Consider the following 19,353-nt stretch of genomic DNA (forward strand, 5'->3'; position numbering starts at 1 on the left):
TGAGAGACTAAGAGAATAAAACCTGTTCAGTCTCAAGGAAATACGACACTGAGGGGAGCCTAATACAGTTCATCAAAATCCTCAAAATGTTGATAAAATAGATCCGAGAAAAGTTCTTTCAGCTTAATGGTAAATCACATACTCAAGGAAAACTATAGAAATTCAGGGGAAGTGAACTTAAGACTGAAGCCAGGAAGCACTTGTTTGCTCAAAGCATTGTGGGAACCTGAAATGAACTCTCGTAACAAGTAGTTGAAGTAGAAAGCCTGACAACCTAAGAAGTACCTACATACCTGACATACCTAAGAAGTATCTAAACGATATATTTGGACAGCTTAGCTATTAACTAAACAAAGAAGCTCGATGGACTGAATGGTTTCCTCTTGTTTGTCAGATTTCTAATGTTTTTTTCTAAGAGAAGTGAGAAGACGGTGCGAGTTTGTGAGGCACTTTAACCGGAGGTCACACCCATATGGGTATGCCCAGAGAAGCTATTATGTTTGTTAAGCGACCTTGACTGAGTCATTTTAACCACTCGTGAAGTAATTGGTAATCCATTCTAATGTACGAGATCTTGCAAGTCATTTCGACAAAAGAGTCAGTCAAAAATTAAATATTAACATTGTAGTAGAGTGGGGGTACGGGGTCAGATCTGCCATGCTCCAGTGCCCCATCATAGTGTGTTTAGATACAGTATGTCTGCTTGATGTAAAGATCAGACCTCTACCACCAGGGTATCATTGATGTGAATTACACCTAATGGGAAGGGAAAAACCAAGCAAATCCTTCTCGTCACTCCAAATGACACCAAATCCTGCTACTGACTTTGTGTGACCATGAGCAAGTCACTTCACCTGTCTGTGATCCAACTGGAAAAATAAAAGGAATGTAGCCAATCATGTCGCAGATGTTGTAAGCCACCTTGGATAACGGTGTCGGTCAAGTAATAATAACTGAAGTAATGTAAAGATCGCATCAGCTGATGTACTGTTGGTTGTGGAGCATCTATGGCTAGTTTTAGTTTGTACTACTTCAACATATATTTTTGAAAGTAGTACCCAATGGAGATCTAAAATGTATTTTGTATTCTACTTGTGTGTGCGTGTGAAGCTGACATGACGACGAGTTCGCTACAAGCCTGTAACTCTGCTGATGTTTCAATAACATGAATTGGGGATTTGTTTTGCTGCCAGTAGCAGCAATAAAATGTGAGAAAGAGGAAAATATACTCGTTTAAATGAACTCTGTCAAAGGAAATTTCAAAGAGTAAAGTAATCAGTAATTGAGGTTACACAGAATTGTTTTTCTAGTTTATAGGTTACATCCTTACTTTCAACTGATCTCATTGTTTGAGTTATCAGGCCTACAAATATTTATACGAATGTCATACTGTATATATTTGACTTCCTTTGCCATAGCTTTTGGTATTTCCATTTTGATTCACTCTTTCCTAAACAGTTTGCTCCATGAATTGTACTCACATGCTGAAATTTACAATGAACAGTGGAGACACAGGCACAGACAACAATGAACGCTAAAGGAGAGTGATAACTTCTGTGCCATTTTCACTTAGCAGTTCATTAAGACACACGTTGACAGAATCAGTCTACGGGAGCCGAGTTGTTTCATGTGGACAGACGGACGGAAAAGATGACATCAAGAAAAAAAAAATCTATAATCAAAGAAATAATTAATGAAAATGACCAAGCAATAATGGCAAAGAAATAATGAAATAAATCAAGAAAATAAACAATTCAAACAAGTCAAAGTAAGAATCATTAAAAAAAGGAAATAAGGAAACTAAAGAAGCATTAATAAGAAGCAGCAAATGAAATCAAAAAGGCAACCCAAAAGGTAAAAAGGCAAAAAAAAGAGTTGACAAGAACTTAAAACTCAATACAATTATTTTTCAGCTTGCTGGCCAGTCCATGAAATAATAAAGCTTAAATTGAATTGCTAGAGCGTCACCTGACTTAAATGATGGAGAGTATAACTGCAGTCTGTAATACCTACAATGTCACTCATGTCAAACGTGAAATGCTACCTTGACGGCATCTTTCTCGACGTGCACGTTACATGGAGTTTGTCATGTGTACTAGCAAACGCATTGCATTTTTTATTCCAAAGAAAAAGCATATACAACTGATTCTATAACCAAATAAATGAAATTTTAATTAGAAAAAATGATAAGAAATGAAAAAAAGCCTTATAGAGGAAGTAATAATAACATTGGAACCCAGTGTGTGTCACAATGAGGGAATAAGCTGTTAGGGTCCTAGGTGCTCAACATGCCTTCTAATGGTATATGAGATTCCTTTTTATAATTTATTCCTACTCTAGATTTGCTACATTCATGAAAGTAAATTACTAACATGTTTAACGTACTTAAATGGGATTAGTACTCCCTATATAATTATTTTTGTTTGCCAATATTTTCTTATAATTAATTTATCTATATTAAGTTAGAGTATCTATTTGTTTGTTGCCTCAATTACATTGACATTGTGATAGGAATCTCAACAGCAGTGCTAATGTTTGCCACGTGCCATCTGTTTGAATGAAAAATAAAATGGATTTTATTGCTACATGTGTCACAAAATGCATTCCAACAGATGGCACATATCAAACATTGGCTGTGAATATGCCAAACAGTATTTAACTGAATGATTACATAGAAGTCTTTTGAATGAAAATCTCACACCGCTGCTCTTTTTAAATGCATAATAAGAGAAGAATAAGAATACAGTCCAGCTAGCTAAACAATTAGATCAATTCAAGGGAAAAGATTTACTGGTTATTAAACTGATTATAACAGAAATCTAAGGCAAATTTGGTCCCCTAAACACTTACTTTGGAGTGTTCCATGTTATCTCATGTATTATTTTAATTTTTTTTAGTACTTCTACAACATTTAGAGCTACATTTACCGTATTTAAAAAATTATAGTATATGGGGACAAATCAAGTAAAATCTATCTATCTATCTATCTATCTATCTATCTATCTATCTATCTATCTATCTATCTATCTATCTATCTATCTATCTATCTATTATATAGTGCCTTTCACATCTATCTATCTATCTATCTATCTATCTATCTATCTATCTATCTATCTATCTATCTATCTATCTATCTATCTATCTATCTATCTATCTATCTATCTATTATATAGTGCCTTTCACATCTATCTATCTATCTATCTATCTATCTATCTATCTATCTATCTATCTATCTATCTATCTATCTATCTATCTATCTATCTATCTATCTATCTATCTATTATATAGTGCCTTTCACATCTATCTATCTATCTATCTATCTATCTATCTATCTATCTATCTATCTATCTATCTATCTATCTATCTATCTATCTATCTATCTATCTATCTATCTATCTATCTATCTATCTATCTATCTATCTATCTATCTATCTATCTATCTATCTATCGTGCGATATGGCCGGGATGACATGCCAACAGGCCGCTAAATGGAGCCCTCCTTGCAATGGGAGATGCCCTGAATTCCAGCAGGGCATCATGGACTATGGAGTTTTAATACACAGCCCTGCTGGATAACGTCGGGGCGCTGCAGGGAGACACAGAGATGATTATTTTCCATACAGCTCGGAAGTAAATCCCAGTCACATGGTTGGAAGAAATAAAGTGCTTCCGGGCTGATGAAGAAAAGGAGTTTTCGTTTGACCCGGAAGTGCTGGATAATCACATGGACTGAGGGCTTAGAAGCACTTCCGGGTCATGAACTATATAAAGGACTGTGGGAGATCCCAGCGTTGAGCTGAGCTGGGTGGAAGTTTGGCAACGCGTCTGGGAGAGTGGAGGATTGGTTATTGTATTGTAGTATTGATTTATGAGTATTGTGGAGAGGAGGGTGCTTGGTGCACATTGTTATTATAATAAAAATAACATTTGGACTTTTATCTGGTGTTTGGTGTCTGATCTGAGGGTTCAAGGGAGCGAGAGTGCCCCCTATCTATCTATCTATCTATCTATCTATCTATCTATCTATCTATCTATCTATCTATCTATCTATCTATCTATCTATCTATCTATCTATCTATCTATCTATCTATCTATCTATCTATCTACATACATGTTGTTTATACCTACACTAACAATAACATATTAATTACTATTATGTCTGGAAACATCTCCTGCCTATAATTTATAACCAACATTCTCATAAAGCAGCTCTATCAGCCCATCCGCTAAGTGCTACATACAATGTGATGATTACTTGGGTTTTAGTTTGTCAATCTGGAAAGCCATATCCTTTGTCCTATGCACCTGGTCCACCTGTTTCCAGTGAGGTGTCTCATAACTGTTTGAATATATTTAGAAAGCACTTACCTTGAACGATGAGATGTACCCGAGATCCCTTGGGGTTGTTGTTTGAAAGCACAGAGCAAATATAGGGTCCTTCGTCGTAAATATCCACATCTTTGATCTGAATGCTGTATTCCGTGGTGCTGGTGTTCAAGAGGATCACACGTGAGTCTATTGACCACTTGTCAGTGCCAGCAAACAGTATACTGGATCGGTTCAGCCAGGCCACCCGTGTTACTTTGTTGTCCAACCTACACCTGCAATAACAAAAACAGTAGAGCATTGTGGACTTAGATTTCCCAGTTTTGTCTTCCTCACTACTACCAAAAAGCATCTGGAATCAACATTTCTAATGGGATAAAGCACTGCTTACGTAGCAGAAGTATAGCCCACACAACACTTATTACAAAGCAGCAGTGCTCTGCTTCAAGGGGCTCTGAGATGTCTGACTGTATGATGTGTCAAAAAAGCTCAATATCACAGACCATACATCAGTCACTGAGAAAATCCAAGTGTTTTATTAGAATAAAATTCATTATTTAATGGTTTATTTATGTTATTTGACAGATTGCACCTCCTAGCAATTTGTTTCTTCAACATTCTGCAGATCTACTATGTCAATGACCAGAATAACACAGCTATTGAAAGTGTGTAGACGGGGAGCCTCCTTATTCAGAATGCTTGAAATTCTGTGTTGTTTATTTTGATAACTTTTATGTCCTTCTTATTTGGCATGTTACTAAAAATGGTAATACATAACTTAAACAAAATTAAATAACTTGAGTGCTGTAATGAAGAAAAAAAAATGAATGGAGGCAGTGTCTTGATATACTGTTAAGCACCTCAAAGTTCTAAAATCGTTTTTTGAGTCCCAGACTTTTCATTATCTCTCCTGCTTTTTTTTCTTGCCTGGTTGTGAGTTTTATCCCACATCTGAAGATGTGCAAATAATTATTTCATTGGTAAGTATAAATTAGACTCATGTAGGCTCCAGCTGCCCTGTGGCCATGCCCTGGATAAATCAGTTAGCAAGATGGATAGTGGATAGATGAGTGAGGGCAGGTATGTGCTTTCCATACACTGGCATCCCACCCAGGACTGACTCCCACCTTGTAATCAAATGCTGCCAGGATTAGCTCAGGCTCTCAGAGACCTTGAATTGAAAAAGCAACTGAGAAATCAGAGGCGTATATAGAGAGCAGACAGTGGGATGGAACACAATCATTCACTTAGCTTGAAAATCTTAAGTTTCATTCTTCACTTGTTTAAATGTAACTTTCAGCTATGCAGCAGATTAATAGTATGGGAGTTTGCATATGGGAGTCAACACAATGTTCCCCTGAGAGGTTGGTCAAACCAACCAAATCAACGTTCAGTACAGTACAATGAAAATTCCATTTTGTAGATGTTAGGTGCTGTCTTGATTTTTTATTTTTTGTCTGTTTGTTTATTCACTAATTCCAGGACCATTATTATTATTATTATTATTATTATTATTATTATTATTATTATTATTATTATTCTGCGGTGGGTTGGCACCCTGCCCGGGATTGGTTCCTGCCTTGTGCCCTGTGTTGGCTGGGATTGGCTCCAGCAGACCCCCGTGACCCTGTGTTCGGATTCAGCGGGTTGGAAAATGGATGGATGGATTATTATTATTATTATTATTGTTGTTGTTGTTGTTGTTTTGTTTGCCTGATATTAAAAGGGATTTCACTATCCATACTGTATCTTGACATGTGCTAGTTTATTATGTACTAGCTGAGCTACCTGTCTAAAATGGGTAGAAATCTAAGTAATCAACATAGTCCTTTGCATTGCATTTGTCACTCCAACAGACGATAAGTGATAAGATGCATCACTACAATCGTTTGCTATGTGTCATCTAGGAACAAACTGATTAAATGATAAAATTCTAAACACAGAACAAATAGGCAAAAGTATCTCCTTGTTTGTGGCTTTTTATTGGATGTCAACATATGAAAATATTTTCATTTTTAAACCAAAGTCCACAGCGGGTTGAAAAATGGATGGATGGATGGATGAACCAAAGTCCAAATAAACATCATAGCTGTCTCATTGGTTTCAAACTGTACTTATTATTGTCTGCTTTTAGGAAACTGGATTCTTCATCAACTGCAGTCCTTATATTCTCCTTCCTCAGAAGATTTTGTATTACTACATGTGTACTATACTAATTACAATTTGCAACCAATAAGACTACAATATTATTTAATTTGTTATTATTAAAAAAGTTATTGACCTATTACACTAATTGTACACATTACTGAAGTAACTTGTATATTTCAAATACTAAAATATGCAAACAATTGACATCATGACAACAAATGAATGGTAAGCAACAAATCAAAAACATCAGCTGACAATACAAGCTGTAGTTATCATTATTTTATATATAAACGTCTACGTGTGGAAGTGTGTGTGTCTGTCTGTCTGGCCCGGAAGTGAGAGGTGGAGTCAGTGTAAGGGCTCCGCCTCCAAGGATACGCAAGCGAGGCCATCATGTCGGCAAAATGAAACCTCAGAAGAAAGACAAAGTCACTTAGCCACTAACATCAGCAAAACGGTATCCCTTTTATTTTTCCTCCTGCCGCTAATACACAAGTGATGCGAGCACATCGGCAAAACGAAACTTCCGAAGATAGAAAAAGTTGCTTAGCCGCTAATAGACAAGCAATGCAACCACGTCGGCAAAACTAAACCTTCAAAGAAAGAGACTCTCGCTTAGCTGCTAATACACAAGCAAGGCGAGCACATCAACAAAACGGTATCCCTTTTACTTTTCCTTCCTCCACTGATGCACAAGCGATGTGAGCACGTCTGCAAAACAAATCCTCCGAGGAGAGAGACGCCCTGCGTAGTTCCTTTCAATTACCTGACATCTCTACATTTAAATTTTTTTTCTGACAATTTCAATAGTTTCTAGGACCCTGGGCTTTTTACAGTACGGGCTTACATAGCTAGTAAAGTATAATTTGAGACAGCAAAGACTCCAGTAAAGAAAAACAGTTTTGCAAATAAAGTACATTAGCAGAAAATTGAATTATTTTAAAATAGGCAAGCACAATCTGTACAGAGCCATAATAAAGAAGCAAATTTAAAAAACTAACTTTATCAACTATGGTCGATATGTTATCTTTAAATTGCAAAGTAGAACATAAATTAACAAGTTTAAATAAAAACAAAATTTTGTGGTTGTGCTTATAAATGCATGAGTGTTGAAAAAAGAACAAAAAAAAGAAACAACAAATGTATCAGGCAATAAGTAGATTTCTTTATATTTTGTTAATTGCTCAGTTGAAATGGGCATGTAAGTTACAGTTAGGTCCATAAATATTTGGACAGAGATAACTTTTTTCTAATTTTGGTTCTGTACATTACCACAATGAGTTTTAAATGAAACAACTCAGATGCAGTTGAAGTGCAGACTTTCAGCTTTAATTCAGTGGGGTGAACAAAACGATTGCATAAAAATGTCAGGCAACTAAAGCATTTTTTGAACACAATCCCTTCATTTCAGGGGTTCAAAAGTAATTGGACAAATTAAATAACTGGAAATAAAATGTTCATTTCTAATACTTGGTTGAAAACCCTTTGCTGGCAATGACAGCCTGAAGTCTTGAACTCATGGACATCACCAGATGCTGGGTTTCCTCCTTTTTAATGCTCTGCCAGGCCTTTACTGCAGCGGCTTTCAGTTGCTGTTTGTTTGTGGACCTTTCTGTCTGAAGTTTAGTCTTCAACAAGTGAAATGCCTGCTCAATTGGGTTAAGATCAGGTGACTGACTTGGCCATTCAAGAATTTTCCACTTCTTTGCTTTAATAAACTCCTGGGTTGCTTTGGCTGTATGTTTTGAGTCATTGTCCATCTGTATCATGAAATGCCGTCCAATCAATTTGACTGCATTTAGCTGGATTTGAGCAGACAGTATGTCTCTGAACACCTCAGAATTCATTCGGCTGCTTCTGTCCTGTGTCACATCAGCAATAAACACTAGTGTCCCAGTGCCACTGGCAGCCATGCACGCCCAAGCCATCACACTGCCTCCACCGTGTTTTACAGATGATGTGGTACGCTTTGGATAATGAGCTGTTCCACGCCTTCTCCATACTTTTTTCTTGCCATCATTCTGGTAGAGGTTGATCTTGGTTTCATTTGTCCAAAGAATGTTTTTCCAGAACTGTGCTTACTTTTTTAGATGTTCTTTTGCAAAGTCCAATCTAGCCTTTCTATTCTTGAGGCTTATGAGTGGCTTCCACCTTGCAGTGCACCCTCTGTATTTACTTTCATGCAGTCTTCTCTTTATGGTAGACTTGGATATCGATACGCCTACCCCCTGGAGAGTGTTGTTCACTTGGTTGGTTGTTGTGAAGGGGTTTCTCTTCATCATGGAAATTATTATGCGATCATCCACCACTGTTGTCTTCCGTGGATGTCCAGGTTTTTATGTGTTGCTGAGTTTACCAGTGCTTGCTTTCTTTCTCAGGATGTACCAAACTGTAGATTTTGCCACTCGTAATATTGTAGCAATTTCTCAGATGGGTTTTTTCTGTTTTTGCAACTTAAGGATGGCTTCTTTAACCTGCATGGAGAGCTCCTTTGACCGCATGTTGTCTGTTCACAGCAAAATCTTCCACATGCAAGCACCACACCTCAAATCAACTCCAGGCCTTTTATCTGCTTCATTGATAATGACATAACGATGGACTTGCCCCACACCTGCCCATGAAATAGCCTTTGAGTCAATTGTCCAATTACTTTTGAGCCCCTGAAATGAAGGGATTGTGTTCAAAAAATGCTTTAGTTGCCTCACATTTTTATGCAATCGTTTTGTTCACCCTACTGAATTAAAGCTGAAAGTCTGCACTTCAACTGCATCTGAGTTGTTTCATTTAAAATTAATTGCGGTAATGTACAGAACCAAAATTAGAAAAAAGTTGTAACTATCCAAATATTTATTGTATGTGGCATACAAACAGGCATCCCAGCCAGGGAAGAGCATGGATTATTACCTGGCTGGTAGGCCCGAGAGAAACGTTATTGGCCAGCTGGGCAGAAAGATCATATTGTGCCCAGCCGGTATAAAATAATGGAGGGACCAGAGGATGCAAGAGCTTGGGAGTGGATCCATCCCCCATACGCTAGGTGGCAGTGGTCCTCGTCTAACAGCCCAGTTGGCACACCTGCAGGGGTGCTAGGGAAATGGTGGCCAGAAGTGAAGCTCTGTAGGGGTCCCTTTGTATCTGTAGAGGGCGGTGTCAGGGAGGGTCCCCTCTACTTTGTCTATGACCCAGAAGTGATTCCTGGAGGGGACAGAATGATACCGGAAGCATTCCCGGGTCTGACATAAAAGAAAGCCCGCTGCCACAGATGGGCAAGTTGGAGTCAGGAGGCAGCAGACAGTGAAGAAGGAGGAAGAATAACAGCACCCATTAGACCATTGATCTGATAGTTGGTGGCATATTATTATTGTAATTGGACAAGAGGATTGTGAGAAAGTGCCTGAGAAAAGAATAAGTATTTTATTGTATTCTGTTAAACGTGGTGTGAATTGCTGGGCTGCGGTGGGTTGGCACCCTGCCCGGGATTGGTTCCTGCCTTGTGCCCTGTGTTGGCTGGGATTGGCTCCAGCCGACCCCCGTGACCCTGTGTTCGGATTCAGCAGGTTGGAAAATGGCTGGATGGATGTATTGCTGGGACTGTGGTTTAGGGCTCTCTTGTGGTCACAGTGTGCAATTCATATAATGTCATTTTAAATTTTTTTTAGCTGGACAGTTCTTGGGTGCTACAAGCACTGTGAAAGGCAGGCGCTATGGACTCTTCATTACGATTCTCAGCATTGGGTTTTTTGAAATCTAGCATTTTGCAAGCATCCGTATTCTTTGACACAAAGCTACTGCTAAATATTGCAAACTCATCAATGCCCGTTACTCACGATTAAGAAAGGCACCTCACATTACACACAGAGAAAACAACTTACTTCAATTGGCTTTTGTAATTTTGAGGAAAAGTTCTTGAATGCAGTCAACTTCACAGCTTTAGGGATGCAATGGCTGTTTGGTCTTATGCCCTTAAGACTGAGCAGCTCTTCTAAATAACCAGAGATGTACAGTACTGTCTCTTTTTTTATTTTTTATAAAGAGTGTTTTATGCCACGATAAATAGTACTATTTCTACTCGGATACTGCAATTAAAAAACTGCACAAAGCACAATGTATGAACAGTGGCGCATATCAAGCTAACACTGATTAGTTTGTTACTGTTAATGTATATCTTCTCAATATTCAGAATTATGGATCACTTAAAGTAAATTCTTCAAATGAACAAATTCAACCTACAGTATAAAGTGTTACTGCACTTCCTGATTACAGCGTACGTCATCATTTTGGATTGACATTATAATCTGAAGTCGGACACACTCAGCTTTGAGAGACCAGGCTAGAGTTTGCAAGTCAGAGATTAGTATAAAATACTTTGTGCTTTCAGATCATGACCTATGACCACCCAATTTTTATACATAATTTTATTTTAATTGTATGCTATGAACTCTGGAATTTGAACACAGAAATTTAATTGTACTTTGTAATGACCAGCCTTGAAAAAGTAAAGAAGGACAATTGCAACAAAATAAATAGAATTTTATGGAGTAAAAGTAATTAAAATTAAAAATACTTTAAACCGTTCAATTACCTACAAAATCTACTTAAGTACAGTATTGAAAGTAAATGTATATCATTAATTTCAACGACTGATGTTTAGTCAGATAGAGTTAACTAGGAAATGCTGGTAATAGGAAATACAAACTAGTAATAAAATTAAAGCACAAAAAAAAGAGCTCGCACCGATGAAAAGTGATCCTATCATGTCTGGTCGGCAGGTTTCTAATCACCTCACATTTACAGACTGCACAGTTTCCAAGCATTCTGTCAAAGTTTCAGGAAAACTGAGGCACCATATGCACCTTTAAAATGAAAAGTGGACCACTTCAAGATGGTGGGTCTATTGCAGGGGTCTTCAACACGTCACTTGAGAGCTACTGGTAGCTCGCAACCCCTTTCCAAGTAGCTCGCCAAAGAGTTAATGAATCCTACATAAATTTGAAAACTTGATTAGTCAAATTAGGGGAGGGTGATCTTTCCAAAAAATCATATCACGATCCTTTTAACACAAAATCACGATCCACAATCTGAATTGCAATCTATCTTTTCAATGTGGCAAACACTTAAGAGAATATCCAGACTCAAACTCATCAAGACCTAAGTAACTCTTTATTTTAAATATCAAACAAAGTGGAATTCAATTGTTCTCTTGTTCGCTAGTTAAGTGGGGGTAAGGACCACACCCCAAAGCTGGCGAGTGAGTGAGGAAGTGCCCCTCCCCTCGGCCCGCTGCGTCTCACTCGGATTCGTGCTAATAAATCGGTACCACAAGTGAACTGTGATACATATCGAAATGAGAGAAGTCGCAAAATCAACTGGAATGTTCAAGCAAATTATAGAAAAAAACCTGATCTAAATCTGTTAAGTAGTTCTCTAGTGAAAAGTGGACAGACAGGGAGACATTGGATTTTATATATCATATATTAGTAAACCTTCGGAATAATTTGCAGTTAAAGTCTTAACAGCATTCTCAGCATTTCTGGAGCTTAGTAGAGTCAAATAACTATACGAATCTTCACCAAGCAGCTCTGAAAATGTCTGCTTTGTTTGGGTCTCCATACCTCTGTGAGTCTGACATGAATGTCATGAAATCAAAGGTCAGAACAAGACTTACAGATGAACATTTATATGACTCCATAAGAGGGAACCTAAGTGGCTCCACTCCACCGTACACCTGCCTCTCTCGTTGACTCCATGCAGTGCCAGTCATCTGACTAACTAAAAACACATCACCCATGCAACTGGAAATGTGAATAAAATGGAACAGTGACATGGAACAAAATGACAAATGAATAAGTCATATCTGTGGATTTATGATTGCATTGTTTTGTTTTGACAGCATTCATGTTTTAATTCAATCGTGCGAGATACACTAGAAAATGCACACAGACATGCAAAATGCACTTGCAGGTGAACTAAACATTTTTTGTGATGTTTTAATGCAAAATTTGAGTTGTGGACACCAACATTTTGTAAATGTTCAGGCAAAACAAGCTTATTCAGTTTAGAATATACGTTAGAATAAACGTTACGAAAACATGAGTAGCTCTCAGCCATTTTCATTTTGTAAAAGTAGCTCTCAGGGGAAAAAAGGTTGGCGACCCCTGGTCTATTGTCATGCCTGACTGACCATGTGAGTAACTCTATGGTATGTCATCCCCAATACTCCTGCAAATCTAACCCTCGGTGTGCTCTTTTAGCCTCATGGACATTAACAATGGCAATACATTAATCTATCTATCTATCTATCTATCTATCTATCTATCTATCTATCTATCTATCTATCTATCTATCTATCTATCTATCTATCTATCTATCTATCTATCTATCTATCTATCTATCTATCTATCTTTAATAAAATGCCTTTCACGTCTATCTATCTATCTATCTATCTATCTATCTATCTATCTATCTATCTATCTATCTATCTATCTATCTATCTATCTATCTATCTATCTATCTATCTATCTATCTATCTATTATATAGTGCCTTTCACATCTATCTATCTATCTATCTATCTATCTATCTATCTATCTATCTATCTATCTATCTATCTATCTTTATCTATCTATCTTTCTATCTATCTATCTATCTATCTATCTATCTATCTATCTATCTATCTATCTATCTATCTATCTATCTATCTATCTATCTATCTATCTATCTTTCTATCTATCTATCTTTAATATAGTGCCTTTCACATCTATCTATCTATCTATCTATCTATCTATCTATCTATCTATCTATCTATCTATCTATCTATCTATCTATCTATCTATAATATAGTGCCTTTCACATCTATCTATCTATCTATCTATCTATCTATCTATCTATCTATCTATCTATCTATCTATCTATCTATCTATCTATCTATATATCTTTCTATCTATCTATCTATCTATCTATATATCTTTCTATCTATCTATCTATCTATCTATCTATCTATCTATCTATCTATCTATCTATCTATCTATATATCTTTCTATCTATCTATCTATCTATCTATCTATCTATCTATCTAGTCTTTCTATCTATCTTTCTATCTATCTATCTATCTATCTATCTATCTATATATCTTTCTATCTATCTATCTATCTATCTATCTATCTATCTATCTATCTATCTATCTATCTATCTATCTATCTATCTATCTATCTATCTATCTATCTATCTATTGTTGGGGAGCTGCACAGACTTTTTTATTGACTAAATTCTTACAATTACTCAAATAGCATTTCTACAGAAAAAAATAAAATCAGCAAACCCAAAAATACTTGTGGCTTGACCAAGGCTGAAAACGTTCATGGACCACATTGTGAAAAAAGCAAATAAAATCCGACCTTTACTAGATGAGCGGCCCAGCTGAGTGCGTTTAAAAGTACCTCTCAAAGGTTGTACATAAGTGGCAGCGACTGCTCCTGCTGTGAAGTGAAAATGTTGTTGCTTTTTTTTTTTTTTTTTTTTCGCTTTCCTGAATCATTTCAATATCAAAAAGTGAAAAAGGAAGTTTTTTAAAATCTCTCAACGATGACATGCTTTCACTGCCCAGTGGGCCTCTTCACTGGATGACATGTTTAAATGTAGGCTGTGATTATATTTATTTATATATTTATTTATTTAAGTAAAAATGGTTGACGGAAGAACTGTTAAGTGCCTTATTGTAGAATTGCGAATGAGACATTGTTTGGTCAGCTTGTTTCTTCACAGTAGACATGAAGGTCATTTGGAGGGGGCACTGGGCTTTAGCCCAGCATGGTCCCTGCATTAACCTCTGATGGCTGCCGCAGCTTTCAGTCTGTAATAATCACAACAGAATATGTCATTGATCATTACTGGCCCTTTTTTACAAGTTAAGTGTATTAAACAGTTCAAGAAAAGCTGGACAGGCGCAGCTGGAAGTGTGAACTGCATGGAAGTGAGGGCTAATAAATATTTAAATATTTATTAGAAATTGCAATTCAACAGATTTTATTTGAACTGCATCTCTCAGCCCATGGACACGGGGTGAGGTGTGCCTACATAAGCAAAATTAGGTGAATGACATAACCCACACTCTTGGCCTTGGGAGGGCACACCCACCCGCACTCACAGAGAGTCAGCAATTTGTCAAACATGCCGGTTTTTGGGGTTGTTAAAGGAAAAGCAAAGCACTTTGAGAAAACTTACTGAGGCGGAAATAAATTAAAAAATGCATGTTTTTATCTGGATGATCCCAATTGTTAGTACCCAGTGTCCTGGATTCAAATCCTGTGCCTTGTTGTTCACATCGAGTTTGCACATTCTCCCCATGTTGTTATGGCCCCTATTGACATGTCGTGTGTTGCTCTATCTAATCTATCAGTAGTCTGTCATGCACACTTCACACATGGGTTTTTATTGTTGATTGATAACAAGTTTGCGGCATAAAGGAGATGGACAACCTAATGGAAACTCCACATGAAAAAATGTTTCACTTTGAACACAGTTCTAAAGTAGACTCATGTTAGCTTGATGACCAACCCGTATATGTCAGCTATAAGAGAAATTTGACAACTAGCGGTTGGTCCACAGCTCAGGAAAAAGAGTCCGTTATAATAAATAAATAATCAAGTGGCAGGCTCATTCTTGATGGGTGCGCACTCACGCAGCTGCGGGGAGTTGGTGGAGTAATAGTGGAGAGACGCACCTGCACGTGAAGGTGAGGCCTTTCTCAATTGTTTCATCAGTGTTGTGCGGTAAGCAATTGAGATGCTGTGCCCACAGAGCCTTATATGAACGAGTTGGTACGAGAACTTGGGGGTGCAAGGGGAGATGAGGTTAGGTTAAAAGATGGAGAGAGGGAAGACAGGAGGTGGAGGTGGAGATCCAGGGCAAGTAAGTGCAAAGAAGAAGGTGAAGGCAGAGAGCCGTGAGGAAGTCCCTCAAAGCACATGAATAGCGCTCGGGGGCTGATGGCCACTCCAGCTGAGTGACCTGGGTAGCTGGAGTGGCCACAACTCTGCTCAGTTGTAGCGACTCGCCACAGAAAGTCAGCATAGCTGCAGGAGAAGGTGAGGCTGAGAGAGGCGTTCACCTGGTGGTGCCATGGACCACAGGGACTCAAACCTGGCAGTGGGAGTCGGAGGCTCGATTGAGTCCCTGTCTGGAGTCAGAGAGGGTTAGAAAGGCCAGAGCCTAGGAGCAGCACTGGAGGTGGGATGAACTGCCGGATAGCACTCTGGGTTAAGTGAAGGAAACAGCCAGGTTTTAAAGGACTGCAGTGGGCCTCAGGGTTTTTAAAGACCGCTTTCTGTGTTTTAACCACGTTTAAAGGAATGTTTTTATTTTAACCTCCACAGAGACACCTTTTAATGGATTATATACTATTATACACTGCACTTTTTTTTAATAATAAAGTCACTGAAAACCTTTACATTGCCTACATTAGCCTACACCTGATGGATTAAAGGCCAGAAGTCCACATGACCGTCATCATCAAGTTCTTCCATGAGAACCCTGAATACAATGAGGACTGATTGAGGTCATTTATGTTAGGTAGAATGCCTAGAGGGGGCTGGAGCCCCTGCAGATTTTATTTTTTTCTTCAGCCGTCTGGAGTTTTTTTTTTTTTCTTTTCTGTCCTCCCTGGCCATCGGACCTTACTTTTTATTCTATATTAATTAATGTTCCCTTATTCAAATTTTTATTTATTTTGTCTTTTTTCTCTCTCTTTTTCCTGAAAGTTGCTCAGACAAGCTTCAGTGAATGAGCTATGAACTGTTTATGTGCAAACCTGAACCTGATCTTCTGATGTTCAACATCTGAGTCCAGATGTTTCATACATGGAGCAATGGCCATGGGACACAGCATTTGTTTCATATGTTGTGTGTATTTTGTCTGTATTATTGTCTCAATATATAACTCATATTATAATCTTTGGTTAGACTGACTGGTCCGTTTATACATTAATGTAAAGGCCAGGTTGTATGCATTCAATCCTAGGGAACTGGATACAGTGCAGGGAAACATTCTTGACAAGTTAAGGTATTCTGCGCACACTTTCATGATTAATGTTTTTAGGCTAAGCAGTCCACCATCAGAGGGACAAATCAATTATTTGTGAGAAACGTCAAAAGGTCCAGAAGCCCATGTGGTGAATAAGGCATGAAGGACAGATTAAGTATAAAAAGCCTCCAGACTTTGCTATTATGCACATATTTTTGCAGTTTTCAAATACTACTTTTTATTAAATTAGGAATTTGTCTGCACATTTTGAATGATTGGTGAAACAAAGTAGATATAGACATGGGCGCCAACTCGTCATAAACATTAGAGGTGCAAAACAATGAAAGGCTACAATATTTATGATAATCGAACAACATCAACAACAACGATAATCCCTCTATTGTATTAAAAAAGTTTTCTGTCGTGTCCGCGTTGTTCAGCCTTGACCACTCCCCTCCACACCGCTTGACCACTCCCCTCCACACCACTCGCCCAATCGTTATTCCTACTGCGCACATCCTCTCTCCATCCCACCCTGCGACACTCTCAGTACTAACTCGCCCTTCAACACAGTCGGTTATAATGGCAAGGCAGAAAAGCAAATTATCTATTCAAGAATATCGCATTTTAGATTGTGATAGAAAAAGAGCGGCAAGAGCTGTGCACTGTGTGCAGAGGGTGCAGACCTATAAATACCTGGGAGTGCAGCTGGATGATAAATTGGACTGGACTGCCAATACTGATGCTCTGTGTAAGAAAGGACAGAGCCGACTATACTTCCTTAGAAGGCTGGCGTCCTTCAACATCTGCAATTTGATGCTGCAGATGTTCTATCAGACGGTTGTGGCGAGCGCCCTCTTCTACGAGGTGGTGTGCTGGGGAGGCAGCATTAAGAAGAAAGACGCCTCACGCCTGGACAAACTGGTGAGGAAGGCAGGCTCTATTGTAGGCACGGTGCTGGACAGTTTGACATCTGTGGCAGAGCGACGGGCGCTGAGCAGGCTCCTGTCAATCATGGAGAATCCACTGCATCCACTGAAGAGTATCATCTCCAGACAGAGGAGCAGCTTCAGTGACAGACTGCTGTCACCGTCCTGCTCCACTGACAGACTGAGGAGATCGTTCCTCCCCCAAACTATGTGACTCTTCAATTCCACCTGGGGGGTAATCGTTAACATTATATAAAGTTATTGACTGTCTGTATACCTGCATTGTTATCACTCTTTAATTTAATATTTTCTTTATCAGTATGCTGCTGCTGGAGTACGTAAATTTCCCCTTGGGATTAATAAAGTATCTATCTATCTATATATCTATCTATCTATCTATCTATCTATCTATCTATCTATCTATCTATCTATCTATCTATCTATCTATCTATCTATCTATCTATCTGTCTATCTATCTATCTATCTATCTATCTATCTATCTATCTATCTATCTATCTATCTATCTATCTAATGAACATTGAAAAAAAGAAAATGAACAAAAAAGAACTGCGTGTAATAAAAACGAAGAACAAAGAGTTGAATAAATGAAAAAGAGAAAAATATCCCAAACAATATGCAAACAGAAATGCAAAAAAGTAACATTTAATGAATGTAAGTTAGAGGATAAAGTAATTCATAATATTGTTTTTGACAAGGCGTTAATGTAATTTAATTTCTTATTTACTTTTTATTGTTTTATTACATTTTACCTTTTACTTTTTACTACGTTTTATTATTCTTTGCTATTTAAAATAGTTGGCAGTTGTAGAGAATACTCAAGTAACTGATTTTCTGACTATAATAACTATGCACCAAACCGTCTTCCTCCTGCACCCTGCACACTCTTCTATACAGTAAAGAAGAATAATATGCAGTAACTGCAAAAGCCAATGCTAACCTCTGCAAAAGTGAGAAGTTTTTCAAAAAGGACACCAAATGTTTTGACCTTCACTGAATAATAAAATACACCTCTAAGATTGATTACTTGACTGTGTCCTGCGCTCAGTTTTTCTTCTTGTTTTTTTTATAGGTTGTCTTTATTTATAGAACTTTTCAATTACATGACATCAGCGTTCCATTCATTTTATTCCTATCTTCAGACTTCAGATATTTAAATGCTTTTTTATGATTTTTTATTTAGTGGCTACAAAGTGGGCTATATAAATCTAATTATTCTTCCAAGTGCAGAAGTGATGCGTCAACTGTTTTGTTTACCAGTTAATTTTTTTTCCCTTCGTGCTCCTGTTGTATCTTCTATCACATATGGCACAAGCAGCTGTTACCTACAGAGACGAGACCTGTAAAGCTGCATTCCCCAGAGACAGGTGCAATTTCAAGATAAAATTTTTAAAAATATATATATCCACACATGTGGAGTTGGACGGCGCAGTTCATTAAAAATTCATTGACTAGCAGGCCGTCAGCCCAAGTGTGGGGTGCTAGCTTGTCTCCCACAATGCAAACTTCCCTTTTCTGTCTTTTTTATATAGTGCTCCCTTAAGGGAGTCCATACAATAATAGAACTAGCGATTGTTATTCAAAGTGGAGCAGTATGGCTGCCCTGAGACTGGCCTTTCCACGAAGCTTTCTTTGGGAAAAAAAATATCGCCCTGCATAATGTTGTGTGATGTTATTACTTTAACCTGCAAGTGTCGATATGAGGCAGAGACGCATATGAATCAACAGATGCCATAGGAGGTGAGGTCGCTGCTCTCCTTTAATTTAGAATGCAACCAAATCAATATTTGATTTTGAAGGTGTATATAAATCCTTCTGTGCACAGCACACATCCATATAACACACCTACTGCCTTCCTGTCATGCACTCAATACGACTTATATGCAGCCGGTTGACTCCTGTGGTCACAACAAGTCA

The 19,353-nt window shown here is 37.9% G+C and overlaps 1 protein-coding gene across 1 annotated transcript in view; it reads right to left on the bottom strand.

Moving 5' to 3' along the window:
* Positions 1–19,353, bottom strand: part of LOC114658250 (opioid-binding protein/cell adhesion molecule-like) — an 820,579-nt gene that overhangs the window by 432,581 nt on the left and 368,645 nt on the right. Inside the window, exon 2 of the mRNA XM_028810399.2 lies at positions 4,369–4,601. Within this exon, the coding sequence (XP_028666232.1) occupies positions 4,369–4,601 (233 nt within the window). The remainder of the gene's footprint in view (positions 1–4,368; positions 4,602–19,353) is intronic.

Source organism: Erpetoichthys calabaricus, chromosome 9, assembly GCF_900747795.2.
Source record: "Erpetoichthys calabaricus chromosome 9, fErpCal1.3, whole genome shotgun sequence".
Taxonomy (NCBI): Eukaryota; Metazoa; Chordata; class Cladistia; order Polypteriformes; family Polypteridae; genus Erpetoichthys; species Erpetoichthys calabaricus.